At 40.8% G+C, this 12,097-nt stretch overlaps 4 protein-coding genes across 4 annotated transcripts; all 4 read right to left on the bottom strand.

Annotated features, from left to right (window-relative positions):
* Positions 1 to 120: 120 nt before the first annotated feature.
* LOC119560696 lies at positions 121 to 4,246 on the bottom strand. Its single transcript, XM_037874278.1, has 4 exons — positions 4,089 to 4,246; positions 1,442 to 3,129; positions 1,190 to 1,380; positions 121 to 747 (listed from the first exon to the last, which is right to left on the bottom strand). The coding sequence occupies exons 2-4, from the start codon at positions 3,011 to 3,013 to the stop codon at positions 318 to 320; spliced, it is 2,193 nt and encodes a 730-aa protein (XP_037730206.1). The 5' UTR covers positions 3,014 to 3,129; positions 4,089 to 4,246; the 3' UTR covers positions 121 to 317.
* Positions 4,247 to 7,023: 2,777 nt separating this feature from the next.
* LOC119560985 lies at positions 7,024 to 7,686 on the bottom strand. Its single transcript, XM_037874762.1, has 3 exons — positions 7,465 to 7,686; positions 7,243 to 7,410; positions 7,024 to 7,185 (listed from the first exon to the last, which is right to left on the bottom strand). The coding sequence occupies exons 1-3, from the start codon at positions 7,684 to 7,686 to the stop codon at positions 7,024 to 7,026; spliced, it is 552 nt and encodes a 183-aa protein (XP_037730690.1).
* Positions 7,687 to 9,980: 2,294 nt separating this feature from the next.
* LOC119561020 lies at positions 9,981 to 10,617 on the bottom strand. Its single transcript, XM_037874843.1, has 2 exons — positions 10,516 to 10,617; positions 9,981 to 10,460 (listed from the first exon to the last, which is right to left on the bottom strand). Exons 1-2 carry the CDS (start codon positions 10,615 to 10,617, stop codon positions 9,981 to 9,983), a joined length of 582 nt encoding a protein of 193 aa, XP_037730771.1.
* A 488-nt stretch (positions 10,618 to 11,105) lies between these two features.
* On the bottom strand, positions 11,106 to 11,785 carry LOC119560300. Its single transcript, XM_037873671.1, has 2 exons — positions 11,684 to 11,785; positions 11,106 to 11,630 (listed from the first exon to the last, which is right to left on the bottom strand). Exons 1-2 carry the CDS (start codon positions 11,783 to 11,785, stop codon positions 11,106 to 11,108), a joined length of 627 nt encoding a protein of 208 aa, XP_037729599.1.
* Positions 11,786 to 12,097: the final 312 nt, after the last annotated feature.

Raw genomic sequence — 12,097 nt, 5'->3', positions numbered from 1 at the left:
CTTTTGATTGATTTATTAAACTTTAACTAGAGATTGTTGATTCAATGCTTCTAATAGTTGGTAAGTCACATGATAACATTGCCGCCGGCTTCGGCAGCAGCTGCAGTTGCATTTCCCGTTGCATTTCCGGTTGCATTTCCAGTTGCATTTCCTGTTGCTGTCGATGGAGCCACCCAATTAAAGGCGTGTCCGCCGGAGGACACCGCTGCGGCAGTTGCCACTTGTCTAGCTGTTGTTGTTGCCGCCGGCGGTGCTGTTGCGCTTGTTGTTGCAGCAATTCGGGGCACTGGCCGCAGGACATTCGTATTGGGATTGGGTCATTTGACGGGCAAGGGAGGCATCAGCGTTTGGGCCACATTCGACAGTTGCCTCAAGTGATTGGCCTGCACGTACTGAAAGGCCGAGGAGCGCTCCAGATGCTGCGATAGGTAGAACTCCCCCAGCGAGTAGAAGCGACGCTGGTCGAAGGCCTGGAAGGGAAAGCCGGGAAAGCGTTGTCCACCCGCATAGTTCTTACCATTCGGGGGCGGATAGATGGGCATGCCGGGTGGTGGGCGTGGCAGGGGGGCAGCACCATAGGGAGTGGCAGAGGCAACTGCTTGTCCCGCCGTCTGCTGCAGCTGGACATGATCGGGCATCTGGTGGCCACCGATGGCCAACTGCTGTTGCTGGGCCTTGAAGAAGTCCAGGTTCTTTAGATTATCCAACATCTGATGGGAGGCCTGGTGCTTCTTTAGGTAAGCTTGACTGTGGGTTAAAAATAAGTTAGCGAAGAAATTCATCTTAGTTGACAAGTTATCTTTTCCGATTATAACCCAATTGATGTTTCGGAAAAAATTAGTTTCTCAATATCATGTTAGGGGTTATCAGACTGAAAACTCTTAACTAGGGGTTATGTTCTAGTTACATTAGGTTTGTTAGGCTCTGTTAGGATTATTCGTTGAAAAAACATCACATTTAGATAAGAAGGTTGTCTATCCGAACAATTTAACTGCATGTTAACTTTCTTTGACAGATTACCAGAAGCTCATCCTGACATTGAGAAATTGCCCCTAAACAAAAAGTTACTATAAGTCCCTTGGAAATATTAGGCCTTTCTCTAACATTTAACAGAAGGATTTAGTTCTCTTTAACAATAAACTTTCAATATTTTGTTTTGCTTTCATTTAACATTAAAAATTTCACTCACCGTCTGAAGGTCTTTCCGCAAATGTGGCAAGGATAAATGCCATCGCTGGCATCGTCGGAGCCTCCTCTTCCCGCCTCCTGGATGAGATCCCCGGCCTCAACGATTCGCTTCTTGGTGGGATTACCCGAAGCATCCGCTTTGGGCTTATGCCATCTGCGATGGGAGGCCAAGTTGGCCGGGCAATTAAAGACCTGCAAGGGGGAAACCCTTAAGTCTCCGCCAGAATCACACATTTAAGGCCAAACCACATACCTTCTCGCACTCGGAGCACTTGTACTCGATATGGACGATGCGGGGACATCGGTGCTGGGCCAACATAAAGGCATCATCGTAGACAGTGCGACAAAGCTGGCAGAGATAGTCGCCAATCTTGTTGTCGATGCTGGCCAGGATGGCCTTGGCCTCCTCTGTGATTTCGACCACATTGAAAGCCGGATCAATGTCGCCTTTGCGCACCACCAGCTCCTCGTCGTCGCGCAATTTGCGGATGATGGTGCCGGACACTGGGCTGATGGTCTCCTCATCAATGGCCATGTGTTTCCTTAGCTTGGATCGCTTGCGTTCGGCCTTGTGGGGACGACTGGGTGGTGGTGGTGGTGCAGGTGGGGCAGGAGCAGGAGCAGGAGCAGGAGCAGTAATAGTAGCCGGAGGAGCTGGAGGAACAGGTGGTGGAAGCCTGGGAGATCTGGTGTCCCTCACCTCCACCATGGCTACCACGCCACTCAAATCCGTGTAGGTTTTCCCGCTGCTGCTCTGGACCTCCGCCAGTTCGCTGACCTCCACCTCGGGTTGGGGAAAGTCCCGCTCGAAGAGCCTGGCCAGACCATCAACCGCCTGGTTGTGCAGCTCCTCATCCTCGTACAGCAACTCATTCCTCTTCAGCGCTGTGGTCTCCATTAGTTGGGCCTGCAATCTTGTGGCCGGAGCCACAGCCTCATCCTCATCATCATCACTGCCCAGGACATCCACAAAGACCTCCTCCTCCTCATCATTGTCCTCCTCCTCACCATTATCATTATCGCTGACTTGGACCTGCAGTGTCTCATCGTCGCCCTCGTTGACTTCCTCGGTGTCCGTGGCGTACTCATTGTAGTCATGGGAACTGACAACTGTTTCATCCTCGTCCTCGGTCAGCACAATGGTCTCATCCTCCACGTAGATGGGCGAACTGACGCTCGATTGACCCGCCGGAATTTGCTCAAAGTTATTTTTCGTACCGTGAAAATGACTTTTATTAAAGGCAGCGCCCTCAAAGCTGCTGCGTATGGAATATGGCTGATGATGTTGCTGTTGTGGTTGATGTTGCTGGTGTGTCTGATGTTGCTGCTGGGTCTGTTGTTGCTGTTGCTGCTGTTGCTGATGTTGCTGATGTTGCTGCTGCTGCTGATGATGATAGAAGCTGCTGCCTGGCTGCATGGCCAAGTTCGAAGGTCCCGGAGCTGCAGGACTCGCCATGTGAGGACGCCACAGGTAATTCTCCTCGGACAGTAATCTCTGGCGCTTGCGGGGCGGCGAGGGCGTCGAGGGCGGAGTAATTGGCACTACACTGGCCGCTGCCCGGAGGGAAAGATCCAAGGGGGAGATCAGCGAAATAGCCGGACGATGCTGGCCAAATTGCGGAAATGTCTCGTTGATTGCCGGTAATGCCCGGCACTCCACGAAGTGGGTGGTGGTGTTTGGGTGGCCTTGGAGCAGGCCGGGCATCTGCTGGTGCTGGCCAAGATGCTGCAGTGGCTGGGGGAGATGGGGATGCGGATGTGGATGTGGATGGGGGTGCGGATTGGGGTGCAGGGCAGGGTGCGTCGGTGGATTCATGTTCATCATTTTCTCCCTTTTCTATTGCGTTGTGTCTTCAAACGCTTGGAATTTCATTTGAAGTCCTATCCTCAGTATAAGGCTTGCTCAATAAAGCGAGAATTTAATATTTCGATTGGAGTTAACTGAAAGATAAATAAAAATCAAGCGTAAATTTGATATTTTCATTTCATAAATATATATTTGGAAAGTTACAGAATTATTTTGAATACCAAATGTAATTCTATATTTATTAATTCATAATGAAATGGTTTGAAAAGTTTTTAAAAAAGGTATTGTAAGCACCACATTTTTTTATTTCGATAGAAGAAGCGTTTTGGTTTGGTTTTTCATTTGAAGTCCTATACTCAGTATAAGGTTTGCACAATAAAGCGAGAATTTAATATTTCGATTGGAGTTAACTGAAAGATAAATAAAAATCAAGCGCCAATTTAATATTTACAATTCATAAATATATATTTGGAAGGTTACAGAAATATTATGAATACCAAATGTAATTTTTTATTTATTAATTCATAATGAAATGGTTTAAAAAGTTTTTAAAAAAGGTATTGTAAGCACCACTTTTTTTTAATTCGATAGAAGAAGCGTTTATGTTTGACATATTGATTAAATTGTTATTACTACATTTTTGCCATTTGGAAATCTAAAGTTTCTTAATGTTATATCTGGCTAAAAACTCTTTACTAAGGCCAATGTTTTTGTTAAATCGTTGTTAAATGTTGTTCACAAAATTTTGTGATCACAGAATCTTACAAGATTTGTCGCTCTTGAAATTAAGCTCACATTGAGAAAACGAATTTGTCCTTCCCAAAAATTTAAGTTCATGTTCTTTGACAGAAAAAGAACTCGAAAATTATTTTACTTGACATTTAATTTAAAATGAATTTTGTTAAGTATAGTTTTTAAAACAAATCGTTTATTATTTTAATAGATTTAAGGGCACTTGGAGCGATCATCAATAACTATTGTCGAAAGTTATCAATTTGACAAAAAAGTTGTTTTTACCAGAAAATGTTGTATTCATTAAAGGTTCTAAAGAACAATATTAAACCTTACAATATAACTTGATTTAAATATTTACCTTAAAATACATAAACTAACACCAGTTATATTTTGATTTTTATAGCACTTTGATATTATTATTATTTTACAGAATTATGATTTCAAGAACTTAAGATTTGCTACTATGAGTTTTATATAAGCAATTCACTTGATTTTTCTGTTTGCCAATCGATTGGTATGGCTTGTAATCCATTAAATTATTTCGGTATGTCCACAACTTTGGTAATTTCCTTTTAATAAGTTTTCAAACACCTTTACACTGCCCGAAAAGGACTTTTCCGCTGGCCGAAGGACTTAAGGATTTTCCGTGACACGCAACTGACCCGCGGCAGGCTTCAAAGAGAACTGAACGGCGGACGGTCACCTGTCGCAATGCTACGAGCTGAAATTGGGTTTGAATGCGAAGCCAATGAAAGGCAGCTCAGGGCGACCACCCACCACCCAACCACCCAACCACCCAACCACCCAACCACCCACTGGGCACCCACATTATTGAACGGGATGTGCGGCTCTCGCTCCCTCTCCCTCTCTCTTTTGCACCTTGCGGCGGAATCCTGAGCTTCCTGCTCTGGGATTCGCCGGGCGGATGACATAGCTCGACAATCCCACCCCCGGACACCCACGCAATTTTGGGGCGCATGCGCAGCCCCGCCCACTGATGCAGGTCCACCAGGGGGCGCTGCATGAATGTATCATCTGTTGCTCCACTGGGGGCGCGCTCATTGGCGGCATTTTCCCGGCTAGCCACGCCCCCTCCAAAGTCCGGAATGGAATGTCATTGAATTGCAGATGAAGAATTTCATTGCACTGCGTTGGAGTTTTGGCCTACTTACTCCCCCACCCTGTTTTTTGGGGGGGGGGGGGGGCTTTGAAAGGGGGGCGGTTATACCTTGGGGCGTTGACAGGTGAGTGTGCCTTTTGTTGCCAGCCCCCAGGTAACTTTACCCTGACTTACGCTCATTCCGCTCCCCCCGGGCATCCTCATGGTCAGCGTTGTTCAGACATTTTAAGAACCAAAGGATTCTTTTTGTGGTTTTGAAAATTGAATGCAGCTCCCCTCTTGCGTGGCGAGTGAGTTTCCAAAATGGCGTCAGCTCCTGGCCAAAAAATTAAGCTAGTCGCTGGAATTTAACCAGGGCTTCGAGGGAATGAAATTAGTTACTAGAGATTTCTTTCTTTAATTCAAATTTTTTTAAAGGTTATCTTTATTAGATACATTTAAAATGGTGTATTTATTCTTTAATGTTATTTTTTATTTTATTTATAAATAATTTATTTAAATATATTCGATTATAGATAAAAAATGTATACTATTTAGGTAAAAAAATACTTTTTTCAGCCTAATTAACCTAATTTTTATTTTACCAGTTTTCATAATATATTCTTAAGAATATTGTATTTTCTATATGCCATACCACACTAAATTATACTTTCCTTTTAAATTTAATTTTTTTAATACAGGGACTATGAAATTTGATTAGAATTTTTCTAGATTTCCATACATATTCTAGAATTTTTCTACAGAATATATAAAAACCTAATAATAATAATATTTATTTACTTAAAGTAAAAATTGCCAACTCTCATAAAATATTCTTTAAAAAATTGTGTTTATTTTGTACCATACTATAATAATAAATAATTTCGTTGAACTTTATAATATCTTACGATTTTAAACCGTTTTTATTCAAAATTAAGGGGGATAAGGGGGTAAGTGTATCATATTTAGAAGTTATCCTTGACTATCCATCCCTGTCTTCAATTGCAACTGAATGCAATTAATTAGTGAAACGGTCTACGAAAACTTAATTAAATTGTTGCGTCGCGACGCCACCAGGAGCAGTCTCATCCGCAGCAGCGTCATAAACAATTCCTGCTAATAAACTGAAATTAAATTACGAACTTTTATACTCCGCCGCACAACCGAATGAAACAGTGGCTTTTCGGCTCAATAAAGGGCGGAAAAAATGTTTAAAAAAATATGGCTCATTAAGTTTTAAGCCTGGCCAAGATCTGCTGTGGCAACAAGGTCAACAAGTTTCAGTTTGCGGCTTTTCCTGGCCCCCGGCTAATTGTCAGCCTGTCAGGGGCTCATTAGCATAGCTCCGGCCTTTGTGGGTCCGCCTGCTCCTGACACTTGTCTAAGGAAATGTTCTTAACGAGAGCGCCAAACCGTTTGCACTCATTTGCATGGAGATTTCACGGGCTAATTGCCCAGGTGGCATGGTATTGTATGGTATTGTATGGTATGGTTTGGAATGGTTTGGTGTTCTCGTCCAAGTGTCGGATTACACACGTAACAATTCGGAGCACCCCGCAACATGTTGTTCAAAAACACCGCCTCATCCCCTCGAATTTTTCATTTGCCCAGAGGGTGGGTTCACGAGTTGGTTGGTTGACTTGCGGTCGGCGGTGTCTGTTTACACAGCGAGGGTTGGGTAATGGGCTCTTAATTAGGCTCATATGATTTTTGAACATAGATTTGCGATTTGTTTGGCCACGCACTCGGAATTAAATTTACACTGGAATGCAGAAAACAGATATATAAAAAAACGTATTATAGATAATTATAATATTTTTTTGTTGGCTTAATGTTCTTCATGACGTATTTTAATCTAGATTATGATTTCATCTTTATTAATTGACTTTTTATTGATTAATAATTTATTCCCTTTACTACTAAAAAGTTATTTTCAAACATTTTGATTTATAAAAAAAAAAATATTTAAATATTTTAAAACACCAAATTTTATTTTATAGATAAAGTAATAAACATATAATCTGATATAATATTACTTTTTATAGGTGCTTTTTTTTAAGTGTGGATTTAGGTAATATCCAACCTACATGCTTCATTGAACCGGAGATTATATTGAATGTGATTGATAAACGCAAACAAATAGATCTTATCTGCTAAGTACATATGTTATGTTTGAGCTGATACATCTAATTCTTTAGCGATCGAATCCCAAATTAACCTCCACATGGACTTCAACTTCTCCTCTCCAAACGCCATCTGTTTTCAGGTTAAACTTGAGTTTGTAAAAGCCATTCGGTACAGGAACCTTGACCATCATATTATCATTCAGTACCATTCGGTTCACTATTATGTCATGCTGGAAATTTAAGAAAATGGCATATAATTACGAAACGTAGTGGGATATAATACCAACATTATAGGGACAGGTGTGATTTATGTTGCTGAAGTTCCGTATACCATCGTATACCAAATTGAAAAATGGATAGCGCTTTCGGTTTTTCAGAAAGCTGCAAATATCGACGGTGACATTGTAGAGAAATGGCCTGTACCCATTAAATCTTCGGAACAAGGTGAGAACGCACTGGCAAATCAGGTAATTATAATTATATAGAAACCACCTGATTATTTTACTTACCGACGAGGTCTTAATGGGCAGCTGATTGGCCTGGGCATGCAAAAAAAGACCCACAATGCCGCGACCCAATACCTTTAATTCACAACGCTTTAGCTCACAGAACGACTTTTCATAACAAGTACACTTGATGTTGGTAAATTTAAATAGAGCTTCCGAATCGCAGAGGAACAAGATGATGACCACATATGACCACACTCTGAACGGACTTTTTTCTAGCTTCATCGTTGTCCAGCAGTTCGCAGTTCATTGAATGAAAAAATTAACCTGAAATAGCATTAGCTGTTAATATCCCTTACTTGCAGACTTACAGAGTATATTGTCCCCATAACAAATATAGAAAGCTTTTTAAATCTGCATATATTAATTATATATAATTTTAATCAGTATAAACACCGAGATTATACGCCCGTGCTTGAGTTCATTATTCCTTAAATTAAAGTGAGTACCCTTAAATCAAGTATATTATTTCTGAGTGTAGGAATCATAACAGCCATAAAATTGGGATGGGTATCTCACTATCGGGAAACTCTAAAATATTGATATGCATTTACTTTGTAGTCAAATTTGAAAATAATTATTTTAATTTCCGAATCGATATTGTAATTTGGTATCCAAAGACTAATTTTATTTATTCGTTCTTTATTATTTTAATTACACATTGGTTATGTTAAAGCCAGCAACATTAGCTGATTAATAGAGGTAATTTTTTTTTTTTATATAAATATGAGGCTTTTTAACATAAGCATTTGCTTATCCGATTGCAATAATGAATTGATATTATAGAATATATAATCTTTAATCCAAAGTTATGGTAAAATTAGCCACCTTTGATGATTATAGAGGTAATTTATATTTATGTTTTACAAATATACTATTCTGTAATATAAGCCACTGCTTATCCGAATGTCATGGCAAATGAACGAAAATAATATTTTCATTTTCCAAATACGACGGAATATTTATTTTTCGCCCTCAATTTCGACCAACAACTTAATTTTGTCCAAGTTCTAGACCGATTGAATGGCACTTTGGAGCAACATTAAAGGCTTCCTGTAGGCCACGCAAAGGACAAAACGCTATTGACAAACCATGAACGCAACTGCATATTTCCCACTACCAATTCAAAGGCGAGGGAGCGGAGTCGCCTCGTCGGAGACGTTGATGACCTTTGGGGAGACCCAAAGTCCTGGCCAGCAAATCGGGGTCCTGAGCCGAGGGCAGCCTTTAATTAGAGTGGCATGAAAGTATGCCCGAGGCCCAGCGCTCGATGCGATTCTTATGCAAATGCTTTTAATTACAAAACTGTGAAACTGAATTACGCAACATTGCGTTATTTAAGTGAATTATTTTCGAGGCAGGTTCGTGTGTTTAATTGCCCAACTCAACGCCTTTTTAATTGTCAGAAAAATGGCCCATGCTGCATTTTAAAGTTGCTTTGAAGGCAGCTCGAAATGGGAACTCAATTCTCATATACCATTTTCCTGGACAAAAGCTAAGGAGCTCTAATTTCGATGACCTGTCCCAGCGGATTAGCTCAAGTATTTTCCAGCCAAATGCCAATTTCTTTAAATATACTTTGTGTGGGTAAGTGACCTCTTCCTTGTGTCAAATCGAATTGGAAAACCTTCCCCCTGTGCTGACAACAGAGGCTAATAGAAAATGTTTATAGATAAAAAGGCGACAAATTGAATTTGCAAAGGTCACACATAAGTGCGACACTCGATAGCAGGCATTGGCACTTCGCGTACTTCAAGTACCCCTCCTCCTTTCAATTTTCCCCAACTTGCTGGAATTTTCCCTTCGCCGCCTGTTGAGATTGAAATTTTGATTTCCATTTGCGCCCGAGCTCTGAGATCTATATACTCGCATTATTTTTGCCAAATTGAATTTGCAAAGTGATTTGATTGTGCGTTAAGAAAGGCATTATGGATCGCAGGGTGTGTGACCCATGTCAGGCAACCCCTTTTCCAATAAAAAATTCTCTATGGAAAATAATACTCGCTGAAAACCGCATTACGGATTTTAATTAACGGGGGGGCAAGAAAATTTCAAGCTCCATTAAAGTATCATATTACCATTGCTTTTTAACACATTGATGTTTGAAAGGGTTTTAGTGGCTTACGGCTGGAATACTTTAGCCAAACTTGCGGCATAGTTACGTGTATCGCTTGGCCATTGAACATATTGTTTTTCTATTAATTATGGCCAAATTGCACATATGGCTTCGGGGAAAACCGCAAGGATCCCGCGGGAAATCCAAAAGAAACCCCCCGAAGAAGAGCACACACGCAAGTCTCTGTATTCTAAGGATAATCACCATAATCGGGCATGCACTTTAAACGATTTTCAATATGTTCCCTGCTCCGAAGCGAATGACGCACAATGGAAAAACTGAGGCGGTGGAAAATGCGGAAAATTCGAGGGCGAAGGGACAGCAATCCGCTTACAATGCAGACGGGGGTTAAAAAAACGCACATACACTTATCCTGTAATTATACATCCATTGTTGGCAATGTTTATTCGGGGGCACTTGGAACTCGGATCTCGGTGGTCACCTGGAGGGCAAAGACTTTCTCGGCCGTTGCCTCGATGACCTCCACGAAGAATTTGTAGGTGCCGTTCTGCAGGACCTGCGGATAGATATCCTTGGCGCTGACATTATTCAGCGAGTAGTTTCCCGCGCGAACAGGACATGCGATGATGTCGCTCAACTGCATCTCCGACTGCAGGAAGTACTTCATCATGGGGTTCCCCGAGTACTCGGCGAAGAATCCACACAGGTCAAGATCCCTCATCTGAATAAGGGTCACAAAAATCTCCCTTCCCGAGGGTCTAACACGCAGCTTTATGTTGAAGGTCAGGAAATTACTGCCCAGCTCCTCGCGAAGGGAAACCGTAATGCTGAATTGGGTTCGACTATCGTTGATATAGGACAAGGCCTTCATATAGCGAGAGTCCCCGAAGATGTTGATGTGATGGATGCGCAGGATGGGTTTCTGAAAAGTGTTGGGCCCCTTTTATAGGTCGTACGTTCATTAATGTATTTATTACCTGAGCTTGCTCCTCTTCATCCTCATCCCACAAAGATTTGGTTGCGTTCCCATTTATAATTTGAAACAGCGAAAAAAACAACGCTAGTCGAACGAAGTTCATTTCGCAATGACCCCATCATCAGGCGGCGATCATCAGATGGTCATGGTCCATCCCCCACTGAAGCCTAATGTTGGCCATTTAATTAATGAACCCATTCTCAGCAATGGTTAACCCTGAAGTGGCCAAGTGTTTTGTGTTTTTATATTGCGTTTGACTAAAAAATCCCTATTTAATTTAAATTTAATAATTAATAATAAATTTAAAAATATTGATAGTATTTAGAAACATCAAAATTATTGTAGACGTCTTTTTTAAATATCCAGGGGTTTTACTTTTATAATTATAATTATAAGTCAAAATAGTATTTTGAAAACACTGTATATATTTATTATTTTATATTTTCTGTTAAAATAACTTTATTTTTTTATCAAACTTCATATTTCCTAAAATAATATATTTTATGTGGTAAAATTTCATAAGAACATGATTTACGCAACACCAGAATATATTATGGTATCAATTTCTTGATTTTTTTAAAGTATTGAATCCTACACACAAACTATAGCATTTCTTCCAGTTTGGCACTCCAGTTCCTTGTCTACAATATACACCATCGAAGTGACTTGTAGGGCAAAAACTTTGGCAATCTCTCCGATTTCCTCGACGATTTCGGCAAAGAACTTATAGGTGCCGTTATGGATACCTTGCGCCCGCATACTTCCAGCCACATCGGAGTTTAGCAAGGAATAGTTTCCCACGCGGACGGGACACACGATGATATCGATCAGATTGATGTTTTTCTTGAACATAAAATGCATCACCGGATTCGAGTTATATTCGCTGAGAAATTCACAAAAGTTCATGCGCCTAAGTTCGAATAATGGCACGAAAACGCTAGTTCCATCGGGTTTAACGCGAACTTTTATGTTCATTATGAGATGGTTGCTGCCCAGCTCATGGAGCATCTGGACATAGAGATCGAAGTGGGTGCGATCATCGTGGATGTAGGCCTTGACCCTCATGTAGTTCGATTCTCCAAAGACATGGATATGTTTTATGGCAGCTACTACTTTCTAAATTATAGGAATAGATTAGTTCATGTTATCATCCATCAAGTATTACCCACCTTCGGACTCGAACTGTATTCAGTGATATAGGAACTCGGATCAGCAACGGCTAGTTTTATTAAAGTAGCAGCCAAAAACCAACCGAACCCAACGACTTTCATTTTGCAATAAACACCAGATCCTTTCATCACTCTTTAACAGTATGACTCCACAGCTAACTAAATGTTAAAAAGAGTTCGGTTTTATTTAATTATGCATAATTCGGCTAATTGTTATCATCATGGGATCGGTTCGGATGGTTAAGTCCCGGTATATCTGTACCTCAACAAGTAAAGTAAATGACGAGTGTTTTTTTTTTGGCTGAGTCATGGTTTGGCCTTCAGTAATATGTTAACTATTTATATATTTTGTTGTTGACGTAAGATTGTTAATACTCACATGATTATTACCTTTTTTTTTTTAAGTTATTTTAA

Source organism: Drosophila subpulchrella, unplaced genomic scaffold (assembly GCF_014743375.2).
Source record: "Drosophila subpulchrella strain 33 F10 #4 breed RU33 unplaced genomic scaffold, RU_Dsub_v1.1 Primary Assembly Seq354, whole genome shotgun sequence".
In the NCBI taxonomy this organism is placed as follows: domain Eukaryota; kingdom Metazoa; phylum Arthropoda; class Insecta; order Diptera; family Drosophilidae; genus Drosophila; species Drosophila subpulchrella.
This window is presented reverse-complemented; position numbering and strand designations above follow the sequence as displayed.